Here is a 21,299-nt window from a genome sequence, read left to right as displayed (position 1 = left end):
GTGCGGGCAAACCAAGTCTAATGTGAGGACTGGCTGGGGGCAGCTGAACGCACGCGGCTCTCCGTGACATTCGAGGTGGAGTGAGAGGGCAAACTTGCTAGCCCCAAGGCTTAGGCACTGGAGCTAGTGACCGTAGGGTTGGCTTTAGCAGGTGGTGGGGAATCAGCAACAGCGAGACTATTTCGGACTCAATGTTAGCTGCAGTCATCATGCCGTGCAAGGTGAAGGTGTTGGATGATCTGCCTCGCATGCCTCGCATCTAGTGGTACATGCGAGTCGTGGTGATCGGGTGGCCCTCGCTTGAGAGGCCGCATGCACTGTGTTGACTCTGTAATGGCCCAGTGCTGCATGCATGTTGACGTTAGGATGACTTCCCATTCGGTGGTGGTGTTTTTTGTTTTGTTGTTGTTGTTTTGGACCAGCTACAGGGCGGTTGATTGATTGACTGATTCGTTTTAGTTCACTGGAACTGCACTGCACGTAAGACGCTTTTCGTGGACCTAGGCGCTCGCTCGCTCGCTCGCTGCAAGCAGGTGCGGATAGATATCGCGCGCGGCTTATCCTGCCCTGACGAGATGCAGCCGTAGATGGCGATCGCGCGTGACATGCCAAGGACCAGGTTTGAAAGATATATCTGCTTCCATCCAAGACCAATGGCGGCCTGCGCAGTCAACTCGACGCCCGGTTTTCGACACCCGACTTTGGTGTTGGTTTGTTGATGTCCGCGGAGGTGGAGAGTTAGAGGCCGAGAAACAGCGTCAGTGGTCTCGCAGTAGGTGGCCACTGGATACGAACCTGGCAAGAAAAGTATCGTGACGGACGGGGACTAGGGTTGATTTCAAATTTGCAGTCGGCCATCCACCTGTCATCCACTCGAAAATGAGAAGAGAGGTGCCCCTGCTGTTGAGGAGTGCTGCGCCACCGAGCCGCGAAAATACAGGGCATGGAAGGAGCTTGCAAAAAGAACCGAGCCGTATCTAGCCTCGCGCCATTGGCGGCAAATCTGACATGACTCTGGAAGCTCTAATGCGATGCGATGCCGCCCGTTCTGAGACCAACGCGTCTCGTGCCCAGGGTATAACCGCAAATGGATAACGGCGAAAGACTTGGAATGTTTGATGCGGGCGCATGCGATCGGCCGAACAGCAGTAGCTGTTGGTAATTTACGTAACCTCGAATGACGTCTCCTAGGTAGTGCTTGTTTACTGCCATGTGTGCGTGCAGCGCCTGTACCACTTCAGCTGGCGGGCTGGGGCGAATCGCTGCCAATTCTGGGGAGATAAGGTGGGAAGCCTTGCTTTTCAGGTGTCTGGTGCATGTGCCACCGAGAGGTAGTAAGTAGGTTAATAGGTCTAGTACCTACGTACGCCTAAAGTTGCCCCTCTTGCCTTCTTGCCCTCTTGTCCTCTTGCCGCTCGTCAATTGATGTCTTTGCCCCCTCGTATCAAGATATCGATTGAGCAATTGAGCCGTGAGGTGCGAGGTCTGATTGAATGTTAAACATGTAAGGTTACGGGTCACTTGCAGCAGGCAATTGGCAAATGGGAACCTCTTAGTGCCAAGTGCCATAATTCCCTATTGGAATCATCCGATCCTGGGATTGGGTATCCTCTAATGGCCTCTCTTAGTGCACTGCTAGCTCCCAAGTTCAGCTGTGTTGTGCTGATGTGAGCCCTGAAACTGCCCAAGTGGGCGTTGATAGACCAACAACTCCCAGGTTAAACCTGTATCAAGTGAAGTCGTACGTGTATTCTAAGGGGCTGTTAGGATTGTGAAGCATAGATACCTCAACATTCCAAACATCGCGATGGGTCGTATGTTGTGGTGGTGGTGGTGGTGATGATGATAATGATGGCCAATGAACCGCCCGGCCCCCCATCTACAATACCTACATGCATACTCGTGTTGGCCTGTCGGCTGCTGTTCTGGTCACTGGCCAAGATCCCCAACATGTAGCTAGCGAACTGCGTCGTCGTAGATTGGGCGTCGGAGACTAGCCCGGCGCAAGACGGTGGACACTGTCGAGACGATGATGACCTGTCGGAATGCATGCAGTATTAGAACCAACAGCATATGCACATAATCATGGCTATCCACTCACACATATCTAGATACATAGGTAGATACATGTACTTATTTGCCGGCTCGCTACAGCCAGCATGGAGGACAAGAAAAAAATAATGTAGTAATAGTAATGTAGAGCCACTGACCGATCTATGTGTTGTCTTGCAGTTGCAATTGCCATTACGCATCTGATAGTCTGCTGGTGCATCTCATGCATTAGGTATCAGATATGTGACCAATCACTTGCGGCATCTTGCCATCGCAAATTCATGCTCTTCTCATCTAGCAGAACGAGGTCCCAATGTATGACGTGTGCATGCTTTACTTCGAGAGATACAGACAAATATTATCGTTTGTTATGTTCATTCGATGCGGAGATATCTGATTTGATCTGATCAACTGAGCTGTTGGGCTTGGGGGCTGGGGGCTGGGGGCCGGATAAGCCAGGTCCTACCTACAAACCCCGCCATTCATGTTGTTATCTCAGGTAACTACATGTACACGCAGCCTGCATCGCATTAGCATCAGCATCGGAATATTCCAAGGTGTGCTCTTGGATGCAATGTCAGAAACCCGGAAAGAATACCCGCAGGCCTCCATCATTGGAACAGAATGACATCTCGTTCAAATTGTTAGCAATACCTACAGGTACCTATTGCTCAGGCGTTGTTGGACGGAAACGTCCCCGGTGCGTGTATTGCTTGGATATGGAAGGTGGGGGTAATGCAGACGTCCGTCGGACATGTGACTGACCCCTCAACCCCTCCAGTGTCGTGCCTTCCCTGACAACCTGAGAACGCCAGCAAACAGAAAGTACATTGCAGATGCCATCCAGGGATTTTGGACAGGCGTCAGCTGAAAGTACCCAACTCTGATATAGTGTCCTACCTCCATCATCAACATGCAGTATGTAATGTAATGCATAGACCATGCACCCTTCGAGCCAAGTGGACGATCCAGATCGGGTGATTCACCTATTTTCAGCTGCATTCGGTTCTCCTGCTTCGCTAAAAGTTGCTGACGCACACGGGGCGGTAAGGTATGTAAGTTTGGACATCCTGGCTTGGTTTTTCAGAGTCGTGAGACCCTGGAAGACGAAGACCCGAAGGCTCGGAACACCAATAGCATCGACAACTCGACTCTATTGGACAGCAAAATTCCGTTTTTGGGATTCATTTCGCCTGTCTTCTTTCTTCTTCTTCACTTTGCACAAGAGTCTTCGCCGCGTGGCAACTGAGCACCGCCATCCGCAACGTAATCTCCGAGTGCCTCTCAGCTGAAGTGCAACAGTCAAGATCCCACCTGCATGCAGTAACGTTGCCAAGACTGCACGACAGCCAGTACGAAGCGAATGGCCACTCGGCATCCACCGTCATCACGAAGGGTATGGTCCATTGACCCTCGTTATTGACCGAGTATGCCCGCCCGTCACAGCCTTATCCGAGATTACATGTACAACTCCCCGATCTATTGGCCATCTTGAGAGATCTGCGGAGCCGCTTTGGCGACGCGTGGATCCCCCACACCACACCGCCCTCCGCCTACTGCCGCGCCTGACAGCCTGCTATCGACTTGCCAGAGTCGGATCGGGGATGCCTGCAACTCGCCATCCTATTCGACGGCTTAGGACCGCCCATGGCCTGCTCTCTGGCTTATGTGTAACCTTCCAGAATGCCTCTAGAAGAAGTCATAATATGCTGCTGTCCACTCGTTTTCAGCACTCGAGGAAAACCAGGTTCTTCGCCCCCGACTATGATTTTCTGACCGCCTCTTACTTTTCGCGACCATGTCTTCATGTAAGTGCATTTCAGGTTTGATCAGACAATTAGCGGTGTCATCCGAAGGACGCAGCTTTCATGGCATTGGACACGGTGACTGAAGCCTCGAGTACCTGTTCAACACGGGAACATTGCTCCACGCGTGGTCGACGCTATCATGTTCACTGCATGCCTTGTTCATATGCGCTGAGGTTTTGGCCACAATGGGTTGAGGACGGGACCCAAGCTGCTGCAGGCAAGTACTGCGCGTCCCAAAGAAGTATGAGTAAGTATAACATCTACTATTCCCACACCCACTCGTATACTCTTATTAAGCTATATTGATGCATTTTCGAATGACTGATTACAAATTGTCGTGGATGATTGCAGCGGCAAACGCACGACATCGGCAAGCCCCAGTTGGCGCTTATTCCCCCAACGTCGCCAATGCTTCACACAAGACCAATGGATGCAACACACATTGCCGAGGAACCCCTTGCTTTGTTGTGTGTGCCCTCGTGTCATCATCATGTGTACCATTGGTAGCCCTTGGCTACAATTCACCGACACGAATATCCACTTGTATATCTTCAACAAGGGTCGTGTTGGGTTCCATGGCTTTCAGCCCTACACCCCTCGTCACATGCATACGAGCGTCTCGACTCGGTTAGACCCAGGTCCAATATGGGGTCGCTTGCAAACAAACACGGCCAACTCAGCCTTAATTAGCCGCTACCAGGTGAGCACAGACGGGAGAACAACAACCCAGGCTGGCTTTCTTTGGCTTTGGCCCCCGCCCCCTATTTCGGCAGCACCAATTCTCGATGCAATTGACACGAAGTGACAATAACAGTACGAGATTGACATACCCAATCATTCCGCATCAAAAGCAATAACCTCATTCCCACGTCAGCCAATCATCAGCAATAATGCATGCGCAAATTGGTAGGATCGATGATACTCTCTACACCAGCAACAGAAGCCGCTGCTTCCGAATCTCCATGTGGCGGTGGGTGACGAAGCACATGATCAATCAAGCAATTCCATTTTCTTTCGATATGTCAGCTGCCAGGTTTGAAATCCGTCGCGGGGAGGAGCAGATCGCGAGGCTTGGGGCTGAAGGGCCATCCGGCCTTTTGACAGGTCAGGATACGACTCGAGAATTGTAGCCTTGGGGTCCTTTGTGGTATATATTGATGCCTCAGTCACCAACGCCCAGCCGGCTGGGTCAGGAGAGGAGAAGCCATGATGGCCCAACACCCATAGCTTTACGAGATCCCGCGGCGCCTCTTCATTACTGTCGACTATTGCGGATGACCAGATCCCATTGGGTTCTTTACGATCTCACCCAACCCACGGGTTTCGGTGATTTCTTATACGGTGTCTCACGAGAGGCCTGTAAGCATTCTGCATCACGGCCAGGTCATCTTCAGTCATTTCCCGAATAGCAGATGCTTGAATCAGCTGACATGGAAAATGAGATTTCTGACACACAAGTGTCCTTGACGTGTGCGGAAGTAACGCATTGGTGTAGCCATCCAATCATGGCAAGAAAGGACCGACGAATCTTATACAAGTATACCCAACATTATATTGCGCATTGGAGGCTGCCAATCCACGTTGGGATGTCTGACGACCGAGGCGTCGTTTCGTTGGAGGTATTCGATAACGAGGCTGCCGCATCTTCTATAAGCTAATGTCGAAGCAGCCATATTTGCTTTACATCAACTACAGGGACCCAAAAACTGCGAAAGTTCAATTGGACGAAGCAACCAGCCGGATGGGGATATGGACAGCTATTTGGCTAAGACACATCAAAAAATACCGGTTGGTCTTCACGCCTCTGTCAGCACTTGCCACAAGATCAATGGTGGTTGAAAAGGCCTCACAAATGACACGGCTCTCCAGGCCTCGCACCGAATCATTCATATGGTTTATTTGTGCAGGGCGATTCTCTGCCCCGTTCTTTAGCACATATTTCTCGGCGATTGAGGTACTTGAAAGCTCGGAGTGGCCTCGTGGCCCGTCCTGAGGCCTTCCCAAGAAGACGCTGGTGCCAACACGTCAGATCGGGGGAAACAGAAGCATCCGAAAAAGAATGACCAACCATTGCCTGTGCGGCTGTGTCGATATACGTTTGCAGTAAAGCCTATTGGCACACCATGCCTCGGTCTCTCTTCAATCTCTTGGCAATACTGGAGATTGGGGACAAAATAGACCTGGAGCCGTCTTCTCGGCACAGGGCCAAGATTATGACGATGCCCTGGACTTTTCGTGTTCAGGTCTGGTCTGCCAGTTTCCACAGTAAGCAGAGGCAGACATGGCACGTTTCCACATGGTAATCGGTGTTCTAGCTTGACCCACTCAGTGCTGTCCTAGCCTCGCTGGGTGTTAGCTTGAGGCCGGCCAGTAAGCAGTGTTTCGGGGGATAGGCAGGGCTAGTTTTGCAAAGCGGAGTTAGCGTCCTCCTCTCACCTTGGAAGACCGTGGTGCTTGGCCACATGCTTATGTGTAAGGATTCTGGAACGGAGACGACGACGGCCCACTGACCCAGGTCCTTTATGTGCATTTCGTCTGTCCTTCCTGGTTCTCCGCCATAAGCTTGGATTATGTGTATCGGGGTGAGGACTTAGGTTATTCTGGGGTGATCCATGCAAAGCGGATGACAGAATTGGAACCAAGCATCCTTTGAGGTCCTTTCTCTGGCTTGACCGCTTCTTCCAGTATAAAGGGCAATGATTATGTGTCAATGAAGGATCAGAGTCTCACTGTTCGACGTTATCCCTCCGCTAGTCAAGGTAGGCACAACAACAACAACAACAGCCGAGCAAGGGTTGAGATGGGCCCGTATCCGAGCCGTATTCGTGAACCCCCTGGGTGATGCGCTGCATGGGACAAAGGCCACGATGACATCAAGCTGCCTAGACAACAGTCGAATCTACAGAACGCGATGTCGTAAATCATGAGGTTTATCGCGGATGGGAGATATTTCTTACTTCTGTGACGTGATGATATAATGAACGTAATAATGTAAGTTTCCGAATAACATATGCAAAGTATCTGCTGGAAGCCACGTTTGATAGACGCTGCTTGATGACACCTCCCAAACTTTCCAAGTTTTTTATCTAGTGTAAGCATGAACCTATCCATGGGTCTTCTCGGGAGAGTCCAGACTGCTGTTTAAATGGGAGGGCGTTTTTGGAACACCTGCCTCTTGCAATCACTTCATGGGGCTGGGCAATTTATACAGGATTCAGCTTATTTTCGAGGAGGCAGAACCTCAACGAAAGCTGGATATTCCTAGACTGGGAGGAATTTTGTAATGTATTAAATCAAAATCAATGTGACTCAAATCTTTGCTTACGGGTATCAATGTTACTGAAAGGGTAAAGTGAGTACCTGGCTGTTTGCACAGTATTGTGGTAAAGATGCTGGATAACTCTCTCCTATATCGACTACAGATCCTCCTTTTCACTAACAAGGAAGTGTATCAGTACGTCTACTGCTGTTTGCATCCCAAGGAACTGATCCGAGAGATCAAATCGTCTTTGTGCCGACTTGGTCAAATACGCAAATATATACATAATACATCCCCGGGCTGCTGTAGTAAAGGTACCTACACATCTATCCTACCTCCTTTGGTATATCCCATTTATAACCAACAAGCCGCTCATCTTATCAACATTATTCACACTCACCAATGGCATGTGACCGTTTACTTTGCCCCCATCTCTAAACATCCAAGAGATGGAATCCTGCAGACTGTTGATATCAATGTGTAATCATAGAAAAAGAAACCGAAGAATATCCACGAGCCAGCCAGTTGGTTGCCTCCCATCACCTTGGAAAAGGGTACTTCAGGGGAAACCCATACCTACCCATTGCCACCGACCAATGTGTTTACCCATTATTTGCGAAACAGGCCCGAAGACGTCGCATGATATAGATAGATATTGCCTGCGGTGGCGATAAACCTTTCGCCATTCGGAGATTCGGACTCTAGGAGTCTTGATTGGTCGAGTATACTGCCCTGAAGGCGTCTTTTTCAGCTTCCTTTGTCCGCAACTGCCGAACATGACGATCATATATCCCACCACCGGGCAAGCCGAGCCTTGGTTAATTGACACAGGCGCGTTCCAGGGAGGCGTTTGTCGAGAAGTATGGAGAGTGGCAAGAAGGGATTGAGCGGCGGCGGCGGCGGTGGTGTAGCTCTAGTGTTGCCACCTCGAGCCAGCTATTTGTTCAGCTTGGATGTCAGGAGCTGAGTTGCATGGAGAGAGTAGTATAGCCAATTGGACCTTTCACATCAACACTGTCACATATATGATGCAACCTGCTGGGGTAACGTGACATCGAATCAAAGGAAAGGCAAAAAAGCACATTCACGGTGCAACGAGTCACCTAAATAGTCAAGGTGGCAATTGGATCGTATTTATCCTGGCCAAAGACCTCATTCATTAACTACCCTATCAAGTAGTAGTCGCCATGATCCGGAGCAACCCAACGTGCCCGGCAACAGGGAATCCCCTTCTTCACAAGTCACTCGCTGAACGCCAATCATAACCACCAATCCGCCAAACACCTCGATTGCTTCGTTGACCAATCCATGGGCCAGTCCTCGGTGTGCCAACCAGTTAAACGCGAAGAATATACAGCAAGAAGAAGCCAAATCAGCCGGTGGTAGTTGCCGTGGCCCCTATTCCAAGAGCTCACCACGAAACCACGACTCAAGTATCACGCATACCAAACAGAACAAGCACCTGGGAACCTGGCTAGCAAATCATCATAGGCTCCGTAGGAGGTACGGGAGCAGCGATGGCGACTTCACTACGCTCCTCCTCCATCATCTCGATCAAATCGTCCAGGTTGGAGTCCAGGTTCTCAGCATCGCCCGAGTCGAGGCACTGTTTAAGTAGCTCTCGGTACTTGTCGATCTTCTCGCTTGTGCCAGATAAACCCAGGGCGTCGACGTATTCCTGCTCTGCCCGGCGTTGCTCTAGGATAAGATCCCGCAGTTCGTGCGCCAATGCTTGTCGCGTCTCGGGAGTATCATCGCCGGCATCATTGCCGTTCATCATAGAAAGCTGTTTTTCAACCGTCGCTTGGATGTGGTACTTATTCTGGTTGGCAAGAAGGGCCAATACTTCATGCTGGGCCATAGTCGCGTCGCCTACTGCCTTGGCAGCGGCCTCTTCAGGCTCGAGACGAGCTTCCAGCTCGGCGATCTGTTGACGTATGGCAGCCAGCTCATTTTGTGTGTTGCCAAGGATGCGCCGAGCTTCGTTCTCAGCTTCATGCTTCTCCTTCCATTCTTCGTCATAGCTGTGAGCTAAGTCTTGGAATTTCTCAAGGACGAGCGGGGTGATCTTGTTTTGGACCGTAGTAGCTGCCTCGGACTGATAGGTCACGGCGAGCTTGGTAACTGACTCGGATAGAGCGTCCCTGAAAGAAACGTGCCGCTGGGATTCCGGGGCAAAGGGCGACGACGAGCGTTGCGGCGCACGTTCCTTTGGCGGTTTGGATGCGTTGAGGGTTTGGATGAGTTCTTCGGCCCGGACGCCTTCTGCGTTCATGATATGGGTACTGGCACCCCGTCCGATCAGTGCACGGATGCATTTCTTTGCACTTGTCTGAGCTGCAAGATGCAACGCGGTATTACCATTTAGATCCTGTGCGTCGATGATAAGTTGAACAGACTGGGGTCGTGTGTCTCCTGTAGCTTGTTCAGAATGTTGTCAAGGTAATAGCGAGAACATGAGTGACTGGTCACTCGACCACTCTTCATGATGGCTGCATGATGGATGACAGTGCAGCCCTGATTGTCTCGAGCATCGACCGTATCGAACAGCTCCTTAATGACAACCGGGAATGTTTGCTTCTCATAGCAGTTGGTGAAATGAACCGCTCGCATGAAGGGGTTTCACCACGGATATTCTGCGAGTTCAAGGTTGCACCAAAGCGCTTCAGTTGTTTGATGACATCGACATCACCCATGGCACTAGCCCAATGGAGAGCACTATGCTTCTCCGAGTCGATGTACCAATCGGGCTGGAAATTTGGCGGTGGCTCTGGGCGCAAAGTTGGTGCATCTTGGCGGGAGAGCAGGAAGTAGTCGAGCAGCTCGTCCCCGTAGACAGAGTGCTGCTGTTCCGTCAGATCTTGAACGGTCTCTTCGTGCTTTCTCTTCCGATGTCCGGTCGAGGGGTAGTTCGACAAGTCGTTACGGTCGTCTTCAGCCATATAAGAGGCAGAAGCTATGGTGACATTGTCGGGTGTGTCGTCCTCCAGCTGTTGACTGGCGGTCTCAAAGTCTGGCTGTCGGGGAGGAGGAACCCAGGCAGCCCGAGCAGGGGCAGCCTTGACTTTTGGCGCCTTTGGTTTGCTAGCATGTCGCGGGGCAGGCGGAGGGCTCTGGTTGCCCGGTGTGAACTCGAAGATGGGCCGCAATCGCTCGTAGACTTTGTTGCGCTGTGCTAACTGCTCGCCCGAGTCTAAGGGGATCCATGTGCCTTGGTATTTGCCATAGCCACCTTGGATCTTCTCGTGGACATCTTTCTGGACCTCTCGCTCGAGAATTCTGGTACGGGAAGGCTTATCGAAGCCGGCAGCTTTGAGGATATGAGTGGCATTGATCCAATCGTCCTGTCTCCTTCTCATAACATGTTCTTTGAGGTCGACGCCGAACTGGAACTCGTAGACGGGGATCTATCGAAGAGCATATATGTTAGCCACAACGGACGGCTGGGCATGGCGGTGGAGAAGGGAGAAGAGAGACTCACGCCACTGTATGTGGCACTATAGACGCCAGGGCCGGCAGCGGGAGCTGTCGCTGCTGCTGCAGCCTTCACCATCTTGGCTACCTATTCCCATGCGAAGCAAGCATGCAAATTGGTGATGGCAAGCAGCGGTGGGGATACTCGTGCGACGGTGCGATTGCAGGCCCAAACTGGAGGGGTACAGAAGGTTCAAGTGCAAACTCTCGGTGACGTGGAAAGGAGAATGGGCCAGTCGTCCTGGGTGTGAAGTTCTGCTGAATGGACGAAGCTGCGGAGGTGCAACGGGATGCCCCAACACCAGGAACCAGATCAATAGAATACCATAGAACAGGTTGATCAAAGTTCTATTTGTAGACTCCAGCTGCTTGATCGAAGAATGCCCAAGAACAGCGGCAGTATATCGTGATTGATTGACTCGGCGATTGTCAGGCAAAAGGCTGACTCGATCCCATGTGCACGCGTGAAGACGCGAAATGAAAGAGCCGGGGGTGGCAGATGATGCAGAAACGCGCTGCGCGTAAATTGGCTGTGTCCGAAAAAAGCCTGTTGGCCTAAATGTTCAGGCGGGGAGGTGCTGCTTCACCATGTGCCACAGCGCCACATTCCTTTCAGGGGTGTGGCGTAGCCAGGCGAGTCTGGGCCCTTTGGACCTTCCCCTGATGACAGTACCTAGTAGCTCGCTCCCCCGGAGTAACAGTAACTCCGCCAAAACCATCGAACCATCAAATGATCTCAGGGGGCAACCAACGCCGGTTTGTTTCATGAAACATCTGAACCACGGAACAGCCTACGAATGTCAGCACATCAACCATCCTGCTAATAGAGTCGCCCTTCAGGGCTGAGTCGTTCCTTGCATCGATCTAGCGCTCGGGGGTCTCTCCAATTGCGGTTCGTCTCGGCTTACTCCGTTATCGATTGTGCCCTCTAGCGGATCGTTGGATGATTAGCTCATCTGGTAGCTGGACCTGGACACTCTCTTCCCTTCTCCATAAACAATCTTTGGCATCCACAACCCCCGAGATTGTTAAAAACATGGCACTCGGCAGCGGGAGCCAGCTTGGGAATGTGGAGGCCGACGTGTTCCTGAAACTCGTCGACGAGCGCCTGGCTCGAGCTGGTGCCGGATTACTAGGGGCACCCTAGGCCTCTTCAGCTTCTAGCCGCCGTGCTCTAGTGCCTTAGTAGACCGAGAACGTATCACCATGCCAGCCCTAGAACAAAAGGGTCCCGAAGCTAGTCGCAGATCACCGTGGTGCCGATCTCGTTCCCTCGCCCTAGAATTCATCTATTTCCAACATTGAGCATGGGGCGCGGCCGTGCCAACAAGTCATTCTATTTGTACCGGGGGCGCCCGTGGGTCGATGGCCTCATCATTGACGTCTCGTTCAACAAAGTTTGTCGTAGCTGGCTTGACAACATGAACTTTGCTATATCATTGCGCCCTTCCTCTTCTTCTTGGTGTCGAACTTGGTTGTCTGGACTCACCGAACTCGACTGCCCCAGCAAAGCTTCTATAATCACCATGATGGACGACGACTCACTTGCCACCCTGATCAGAGAGGTCTCTGGCGTTTGCAATAATGCCATACAATCATTACGAGACCTTTCAACCGTCGTCCCAACTGCCCTTTCCACCCTTCGCCAGACGACAGCAGAGCTGCGCATTACCAGGGCCGTCATCGACCGCCTTCTCCTGTTCCCTCTTTCCGGATCAAACCCGCAATCACCTGGATACCAATATCAGCCGTCCCTACAGGGCTGCTTAGACCTCTTAGTGCAGGACATGAAGACAAGTCTCTTGGAAGCCAAGGCTGAGATCGGGCGGTTACGCCGCTACTCTATCAGCGTGACAGGACTTCCCCAGTCTCTTGGTCTGGTCATCCTATCGGAAGAAGGCTTTTCAGGAATAAGGCGAGACCTGCGGAGGAATCGCTCAACAATCACTTTGATGCTGGATTGCATCTGCAGGTAAGCAGCAGCCCTCCCTACTTTACTGACACTTTCTTCTTGCCCGTAGAAGAGATATAGCTAACAAGACCCTATTGCAGCGGCATACTTGGAACCATAGATCTACGCATACACAAGACTGGGCCTGTCTCCACAGAGAAGTTTGCCAACTCCTCAAGGTTGGGGCCTAGAGTGGTGCTTGACCTGAGGAGGCAAGAGATCAACTCAAAGGTCCAGCGTCTGTCAGCGACGATAAACCATCCCGACCGAGAGATGCCATGCCGGGCGGACACCAGGAGCACCAAGAAGCTCCATGATGCCATCGCCAAGTGCGACTATCCGGCAGTATACAAGTATCTGGCCGACGGAGCTGACCCCAACGCAACACTCAAAGGCTCGACCATCACTCCTTTGCATAGAGCATTGGACTTGATGGATGAGATGGACGGATCCGGATCCGACAGTGAAAAGCCCTCGAAGGGCGCGGCGTTTACAATACTGGCACAGATGGATGCCATGAAGGGCTATCACGACAGACGGGACGCAAAAGGCGTGCTGTCAATACTTACAGCCCTCATCGTCTCGGGATCCAATTTACGGGTTCGGGACGACTTTGGACGGACGCCGCTAATGCGGGCCGTCAAAGGCGATATGGGCGACTCCATCGTCTCCCTCATGCTCGAGTACGGGGGTAACCTAGTCAATGTCCAAGACAACGAACAAAACACGGCACTGCACTTCGCAGCGATGCAGCGCTCCAGCACCAAGGCCAAGAACTTGGACCTGATCCGGATCCTGGTGGCCCACGGCGCCGAACCCTCGGTCCGCAACGCCAAGTCGCGCACCCCCTTATACAAAGCCGTGATGCGGGGGAACCTGGAGCGCGCGACCGAGCTGCTCAACTACGGCGCGGACCTCGAGGGCACCGACCACCACGGCTGGTCGGCGCTGCACACGGCGGTCTTGGGCGGCGACGCGGCCATGACGACGCTGCTGTGCCACCACGGGGCCGGGTACGACAACCGGGACCGCGCGGGCCAAACATCACTACACTACGCCGTGTCCAAGGGCCACATCGACGTCATCGTGGCGCTAATCGAGGCCGGCGCCGACGTCAACCTCGCGACCAAGGGCGAGACGCCCCTGTGCCGCGCCACCGCCCAGGGCTGCCTGCGCGTCGCCAAGTTGCTCATCAGCCGCGGCGCCAACGTCTCGCTGCCCTCGGCCCGCTACTTTGGTGCGTTCCCCATACACCTCGCCGCCATGGGCGATAACCGCGCCGTGCTGGAGCTGCTGCTCGCGTCGGGCTCGCCTGTGGACGCGCTGGATGACCGGCGCCGGACGCCGCTGCAGTGGGCTGCGGATGCGCACAAGGACGCTACGGTCGAGTATCTTGTCACCAAAGGGGCTCGGAGGGTTTATGAAGCTTAACGAAAAAAACGAAGGTTGGGGTTAGGGGTTCAAAAGGAATACTTATTTAGAGGAATTGGCGTTGGACGAGCGATATCAGGACACACTTACGAATACCATTTCCCTTTTATAAAGACTTTATATCATATAACTTAAATAAGATAAGAACCATATTATTACTACTCTTGTCAGTTACATAAGTGACATCCTGTGTTCGTCGTAGCCGTATGTAACCACTTACGGCTATAGTTATGAAACTAACCCCGAGTTAGTGTCGTTATTCTTGCTTCCCGATTTTAGACAATTGGGAAGATACGTCTTCGACAACAGGATGGGCTTCTTGATGTTGGATTGAGATGTAGCAATAAAATCAAGTGATTCATTAGAGATGAACAATATGCCACTATGTACTGACCTTCGCGTCTGGCTCCAGAACAGGACCCTCGCGCCGGGTTTCAGGGGGTACCAACACTGCCTGCGGCGTAACAGATGCCTTCATGCACTTTTCAATCTCCTGCAAGTTTAATTTGCAAGACTGGCCTGGAAGACCTGGAAGACCAGGAAGATCCCATTGCCCCCCTTTTTATCCACCATTTTCTGTTTCCAGTCTAATATTCGTATCAAGAACATGCCATTTCGATGCCTGATTCGGTTCTAATGCCTGGGTTGTCCATCGCCTGTTTACTTGAAGCCCTTGGCGTATGGTCAGACCCACAACTGTACGCACTGCACATGTGTGTTGGTTGCAGCGATATCCACTCTGGGATTGCTATACGAAATTTGAGTCATGAGAACCGTGTTTTCGTCTCCAAGAGGCTGGATTCATGCATTATGCAATGAATCTGGTTGCTCTTGGCCAGTAATCATGTCATCATGTAGCCTGTCAGGATGGGTAAAGACATAGCAGGAGCGGCCAGACTTGTCCACTGGTACGAACCTCTTAAGGGTCCACGATACGTGTGTGTGTGTGTTGGACCCATCCGACAGGTACCAGGCAGGTTGTTGGGACGCGAAACCAGCGATATTACCATATTGGGCAGGGTGGTATTGCCCTACGTTGCCGCGTGGGGGTCGGGCAGTTACGTATAAGTACCTAAAATATACACCCCTGTGAATATGATCATGATACTGAGTGGAACCGAGGACCCTGCAGGGCGTATCATCGGCTGTCGCTCGATTGCCGGCAGGGCTAGAGAGCAGCGCACCGCATCTGCTCTAGTCCTATAATCGTCCGAGGCGCAGGGATGCGAGCCACGACAGTGCTGATATAACCTGGTTGGACCGAATACTGGGTGAGGTCAAGCAGTCCCACACCTCTCTCGGTGAAATAGACTCACCCCAGAGCTCCCAGCCAGAAATTGAGGCGACCAGTGGCTGTCGCCCGCCACGGCGGCTTTAATTAATGCCCGTCCCGTGAGAGTTGAGCAAAGCGCGTTTTGGGCTTGATAAGTCGAATCAGCATAAGCCAGGATCACTGAGAAGCGCCGTCATGTCGCAACCAGGCTTCAAGATTGTCATCGTGGGCTTCTCAGTCACGGGCTTGACCTTGGCTCACTGCCTGGACAAGCTTGGTGTTGAATACATCATCCTAGAGAAGCGCTCGGCGATTGTACTGAAGGGAGGCACCTCCGTAGCTATTATGCCCAACGGCGGCCGGATTCTAGACCAGCTTGGCCTCTACGATGCGTTCGAGAATGATACGGTGCCGCTTGATCTCACAGATACTTACCTGCCCGACCACATGAATGTCTCGCGGACAAGTCCAAGATTCACCTCAACAAAGCCGTCACCCACGCCGAACAGAGTAGTGCTGGCGCCAGAGCTTACACCGATGATGGTGAGGTATAGGAAGGTGACATGGCCGTCGGCGCCGACGGCATCCATAGCAAGACTCTGCGCGAGATGTGGCGGGTGATGGGCGAGCCGGTAGTAAGCTGTTTCGCTCAAGGCGAAAGCAAAAGCACGTCGTGCTGACTCTTCCCCTTTTACATTACCCCCGAACTCTCGCCTGATAGTTCTCATAGACATGTCAGTGAACTTCTCCTGCGTCTTCGGCATCTCCCACGACGTCCCCGAGCCCCAGCCCGGCGAGCAGGTCCTGCACATGTCCCACCGCTCGATCATCTTCGTCATGGGCAGCACCGTATCAGGGGCCAGACCGAAACCTAATTACTACGACCCGAAGACCGGGCACGCCCGTCAACGTCGGCGTCAAGGTCTTCCCCAGCACCACTGCGACGACGGGACTTCCTTACGCGCTTCGACTTCCCCATGGGCAGCCTCGACGTCGGCGAGACGTTGGCGACGGGGACCAAGTACGTCGACTTCGCGACGGGCTAGCTCCTCCCCAACTTCACCACCACCGACCCCGCGGCCCAGGCCGCCGCCTTCCTGGGCGACCGCGTCGTCTACGGCGTTCAGCGGCATGCGCATCCAGCGCCCCTCCTGCAACGTCATGGCGCCCGTCGAGGACATCAAGGCCGGCTTCTTCTACGATAAGTTGGAGGGGCCCTAGAGGTTTTAGAATACGTGGAACACCGGCGCCGCGTGGACGACGCAGAGCAGCACCACCATCTAGGGGGGACTGGAGCAGGAGCTCCTGCCCAATTTTCTTGCTACTCTGTAAAGATGTCACGCAAGTAGAGCGGTCCATTGCCAGCTTGGTAGCATGATGTTACTTTGTGATTGGTGGTGTATCTCAACTGGGTACTACATGTACATTCACACTGGCAATGCACGAGATTCTCACCTTAATTGTATTAATACTTAGTGGGGTACCCCTCAAACCATATAGCAATGCCTCTTTGAGTACTTCACAGTCAGTGTGTTAGGTCGCTAGAGCAGACGGCAGTTGTCACATATCACCACCGTCCCCACCGTCCTCCGCAGCTCTCTTATCAACCACTATTCTTACCCCTGAACCCGTCCGCAAACTATCTGCCGTGCTTATGCACATAACCCCAAAACATAACAAGGTCACTACCGACTCAAGCGCCCACCCACACAAATCGCAAACCAGAGCGTCAGTAAGCAAGCATACACCACAAAGGTCGGTGACGACGAACCAAACGCCATTCATTACAACCTTCCATAAGCCGCAGTCCTTCAACAAGCAACCGGTGAGATGGCCGAGTTGGTTATGGCGTCAGGTTAAGGTCACCTTAATATCTTCATCCTGGTGGAGCAATCCGCGTGGGTTCGAATCCCACTCTCATCACTTGAGAATTACCACGCGCTTCTGATCACAGAAGCATGCTTCCTTTTTGTGCCTTTTTTTATCTTTCTTGCGGCAGTCTTTATCCTTTACCTATTTTGTGCTTTTTTTTTCGCACTGCTTCATTGTTCGAATCCCATGTTTCCAATTTATCGTCGCATTTGGAAGTCAACATTTGCGGACAGTAGAGTGAGGTTTTACATCAGCATTAGGCTACGAAATGGCACTTGCTGTATGTTTAGACGTGTTTTCTTGAAATGCAGGAATAGGGTATCTCAGGATCATGCAACAACCGTGATCTCACGTCTCCAGACCTCCCAGCCCTCAAGCTTGCTCAAGTCGCCAAAGGGCCTCGAAGCAGCCACGCGCATACTGTTCATTTTACCTCGGTCAGTCATGACTCTACTCCCGACAGAGTTGTGGGTGGGAAAGGGGTAATGGGAGAACAGGGTCAATGTCAGTTACTCACGTATAGTTCCCAGGAGCCACGATAGTTCCGTTGGCCAAATGCCCAACCCATCTGTGGGTATAGCTATCACGAGAGGCGAAGCCGTTGCGGGAAAGCGACATGATCGGCGTCTCGACGGTGTTGGCCTTGACGACGGCCGGATCGGTCAGGTCGAGGCTGGCGGCGTTTTCCTTGGTGCCAGTCCACCGAGCCGTAGCGCCGACGAAACCATCGGCGGCAGTCGGCGGGTATGTCCATTTGGACTCGTCCCAATCAGACTCGAAGATCTGCGTCATGTTGAAGGTACTTGTCAGCGATGCCGTTCCTTCTTTTTGGCTTATAGACAGGACATGGTGGTACTTACGTCCCAGCGCAGCTCATGCACGCCCCAGTCAAACATGCTGGACAGCGCTGGGTAGTTGAAGGCCTCGGCCTTCGAGTTGAAGTTGTACCTATAGACGCGCGCTCGGTCAGCTTCAATAAAACTTAGGCCCATAAGGAGAGGGATGACATACGTGGAGTCAACGTCAATGTTCTTCCAGTTCACGCCACCCAAGCAGGTGGGGTACGTCTTCTGCCAGACGCGCTTGTTTTCGTACAGACTAGAGGCCACACCTGATAAAAACTGTCAGTCATTTTTGCCTCGATACACACAGAAGCGGTACGTGACAGGGATTGGGGGACTCGTATACACACCCATATACTGAACGGACAGTCGCTCTCCATTGCTGCCGGTTATCTTGACTTTACCACTGTACAAGGGGAGGGTGGTCGCATTCCAGCCCTTGTTTTCCGGGTTGGCGAAAGTGACGCTGGATTGAAAGGGGTTAGCATGTTCCGCAACGCTTAGGGTCTGGACAAATATTCTCGACTTACGTGACCTTCCGGGTCTCTCCAGGCGCACCGTGACAGCTTCGGGGAGCTGCACGTCGGGCACCATCTTCATGGGGACCAGATCATCAAACTTCTTGATACCCCAAGTGCCCCACATGGCGATGTAGGGGTCGAGAATCTCGAACCCGGCAGCGGGCTCCAGGGTGAAGTCGTACGTGACCTCTTCACGGCCGTGGTTCGTGATGGCCAGATCATGCGTCGGCTGGAAGTTGGCAGTGTCGTTGAGGTGGAGTCGGGTGTTGTCGACCGTGGTGTTCGCGTAGAGCGTCCTCACAGCATCGACCAGGCCGCTGCCCATCTGCACCGGAGGCGCGACGAAGTCGGGGTTCGTCGCCGTCTTGTCAGCCCACGACATGGAAGAGCCGCTAGCGACGACGCGACGGTGGAAATCCTGGGCGACCTCGGCCCCACGCTCCTTGCGCCCGCCGAAGACGCCGACGTAGAGCGCGGCGATGCCGGCAATGTACGGAGTGGACATGGACGTGCCGCTCTGGACCATGTACTTGTTGTCCGACCAGGTGCTGAAGATGTTGCCACCAGGGGCGGCGATATCCGGCTTCAGTTGCAAGTCGTACGTAGCGGCCCATCCACTGAAGGTGTTGGGCGTGTTGCCGATGGGGTCGGGTACACCGACCTCGCCGCCGGTGTACGAGAAATCGGCTGTCACGGTGGCGTTGGCTCGAAGCGCCTTGAGGATGGCGGCGCCGGCCTCGGCGGTAATAACACCTAGTGTGCTCTGCGGCAATGTGTTGGTGGGCGGGACCATGACGCGCCCGTCATTGTAGAAAAGAACATACTCGACGCCGATGGCCAACAGGTTCTTCTGCTTCACGCTCCAGTTGCACCCTGGGCTACGGGGCACAAGAGCGACAGAGTTGGACCTCTTAGGTGTGTCGGCAGGAAAGGCCTCGCACCCAGGATCCACGTCTGGATTGCTGGAGACCACCTCGAAGATCGGCCAGTCTTTGACAGTGGCCGGGAATGTATCATCTCCGACGTAGCCGGAAATGGTCGTGGTGGATGCACCGTCGACCGTGTAGGTCAGCTTGTATGGGGCAGCCGGGGCCAATGCAGCCTGGACTGAGGCCACGGCTAGAGACCCCGGGCTAGATCCGGCGGCGATACCCATGAATGCACCATTGTCACCTTTATTGCTAGCGCTGACGGTGACGATGACGCCGGCTTCAACAACGCGCGACACGACAACGGCCCAAGCAGCGTCGGCCCAACCGGCAGAGCTACTGATGCTAGCAGTAATGACGTCCATACCATCCTTCTCCGCTCTCAAAAAGGCGTCAATGAGGGTAGCATCGTCAGATCCCTCAGCATTACCTGTCACCTTGTACGCGTAGATGGTTGCGTTGGGGGCGACACCGACAAAGTTTTCACTCACGGCCGCCTACAGGATCGAGGTATTAGCAAATTCCTTGGAATGCACCATAGAGTCAAGCGCTGGAAGCCGTTGGTTACTTACCACGATACCTGCTACATGTGTTCCGTGGCCAATATCGGGTAGGCTAATGGGGTCGGCATCGGGCTGCTTTGTGTCGAAGTCAATGTCGACATCACCGACGAAGTCCCAACCTCCCTCGACCTTGAAGCCGGGCCCGAAGCCGCCGCCCAGAGCAGGGTGCTTGTACCACACGCCGGTGTCGACGACGCCGACCTTGACGCCCTGGCCGAGCACGCCGGACTTGTGCAGCTTGTCGACGCCGGTGGCGCGGTGCGTGGTGTACTCGACGGCCTGGACGTCGTCGCTGAACGACTGGCGGTCCACGGGCTGCTCCAGCCTCACCTTGCGGTTGGGCCAGATGTTGGCAATGTGCGGCGCGGCGGCGTAGGAGGCGACGTCATCCTCGCTGCCCAGCTCGACGGCGGCGCCGGTGAAGAGGGCCGAGTCGTAGGACTTGATGACCTTCAGCGCCTTGTTGCTCAGGTCCCGAGCGACCGAAGCACCCTGTAAGGAGATAAAGTCAGTTTTCCGTCAATCGACGGAGTGTAGTATTGGCTGTAAAGAACTAACCTTCATGTATTCGACAATGTATTGCTTGGATATTTCGGGTCCGCTGTCTACGGCAGCTTGCTCCGGCGTCCCTGGTGGAGGGGTCGCGCAGGCCACTCCCAGCACAAGCGTGGCAAGGGCCGACTTGATGGCAAGAGCGTGCATCTTGGAAGTCTTGGAAGTCTTGAGGGGCGCGTGCAGGAGCAAGTCGGGACAGGAGACCAGAAGATCAGCGACTCCGATCCATCCTTAAGAAGACGATGAATCTACCGGCACGATACCGAGGCCCGAGTAGGCCGTTGGATCTCCGCCATGGTCTTCTTTTCTCCCCTTTGTTTTTGTCTCTCTTTCATGTCCGCTCGCATGATAGCTGCAGGGATGGAGTCGTATAGTCGACTCAATCGCGACACGATATTGTTGGTGGACGGAAAAACTGGTGAATACGATGTTGCCGTGCGTGACGTACCAGCCAGGTTGGGCCTGATGCCAGGCGATGGATCTTCCAAGTTAGGCTCGTTAGCCGGTGCAGGGCCCAAACACGAGCCGATTCCAGTGGGATTTAAGGCTAGCATGGGGACTTAGCGCTGTGATGCCCCCTGTAGAACCGATAATTGCCAAGCAAAGGAAATTGGTAGCATCTATTGATAGGCAATTCCTGCCAAACTACAACGCCTTTTTCGTGCCTCCAACAACACAACTGCATCGCTGTCTTTCGATCTGTCTGGACCCCCGGTTCAGCCCATAACGTCCCGCGATAACGGTCGACACCATCGGCCGACCATCCACC

At 53.3% G+C, this 21,299-nt stretch overlaps 5 protein-coding genes across 5 annotated transcripts; 3 read left to right on the top strand and 2 right to left on the bottom strand.

The window, feature by feature from the left end:
• Positions 1–8,593: 8,593 nt before the first annotated feature.
• On the bottom strand, positions 8,594–10,672 carry PG997_011471 (Cell division cycle-related protein res1/s.t1.c1; the record flags this gene model as incomplete). The annotated part of the gene is made up of 5 exons (XM_066815786.1): positions 8,594–9,517; positions 9,592–9,725; positions 9,746–9,837; positions 9,862–10,526; positions 10,601–10,672. The coding sequence occupies 5 exons, from the start codon at positions 10,670–10,672 to the stop codon at positions 8,594–8,596; spliced, it is 1,887 nt and encodes a 628-aa protein (XP_066665076.1).
• A 2,145-nt stretch (positions 10,673–12,817) lies between these two features.
• Positions 12,818–13,975, top strand: PG997_011470 (uncharacterized protein; the record flags this gene model as incomplete). Its single annotated transcript, XM_066815785.1, has 1 exon — positions 12,818–13,975. One exon carries the CDS (start codon positions 12,818–12,820, stop codon positions 13,973–13,975), a length of 1,158 nt encoding a protein of 385 aa, XP_066665075.1.
• Positions 13,976–15,443: 1,468 nt separating this feature from the next.
• On the top strand, positions 15,444–15,978 carry PG997_011469 (uncharacterized protein; the record flags this gene model as incomplete). Its single annotated transcript, XM_066815784.1, is given in 3 exon segments — positions 15,444–15,791; positions 15,803–15,883; positions 15,970–15,978. The coding sequence occupies 3 exon segments, from the start codon at positions 15,444–15,446 to the stop codon at positions 15,976–15,978; spliced, it is 438 nt and encodes a 145-aa protein (XP_066665074.1).
• A 2-nt stretch (positions 15,979–15,980) lies between these two features.
• On the top strand, positions 15,981–16,469 carry PG997_011468 (uncharacterized protein; the record flags this gene model as incomplete). Its single annotated transcript, XM_066815783.1, has 3 exons — positions 15,981–16,158; positions 16,182–16,269; positions 16,334–16,469. The coding sequence occupies 3 exons, from the start codon at positions 15,981–15,983 to the stop codon at positions 16,467–16,469; spliced, it is 402 nt and encodes a 133-aa protein (XP_066665073.1).
• Positions 16,470–17,449: 980 nt separating this feature from the next.
• PG997_011467 (subtilisin-like protein) lies at positions 17,450–20,677 on the bottom strand (the record flags this gene model as incomplete). The annotated part of the gene is made up of 6 exons (XM_066815782.1): positions 17,450–17,570; positions 17,638–17,903; positions 17,981–18,231; positions 18,313–19,909; positions 19,985–20,467; positions 20,534–20,677. The coding sequence occupies 6 exons, from the start codon at positions 20,675–20,677 to the stop codon at positions 17,450–17,452; spliced, it is 2,862 nt and encodes a 953-aa protein (XP_066665072.1).
• Between the last annotated feature and the right edge of the window lie 622 nt (positions 20,678–21,299).

The sequence above is a fragment of the Apiospora hydei genome (genome assembly GCF_038363865.1).
Source record: "Apiospora hydei strain CBS 114990 chromosome Unknown utg000008l_segment0_segment0, whole genome shotgun sequence".
Lineage (NCBI taxonomy): Eukaryota > Fungi > Ascomycota > Sordariomycetes > Amphisphaeriales > Apiosporaceae > Apiospora > Apiospora hydei.
This window is presented reverse-complemented; position numbering and strand designations above follow the sequence as displayed.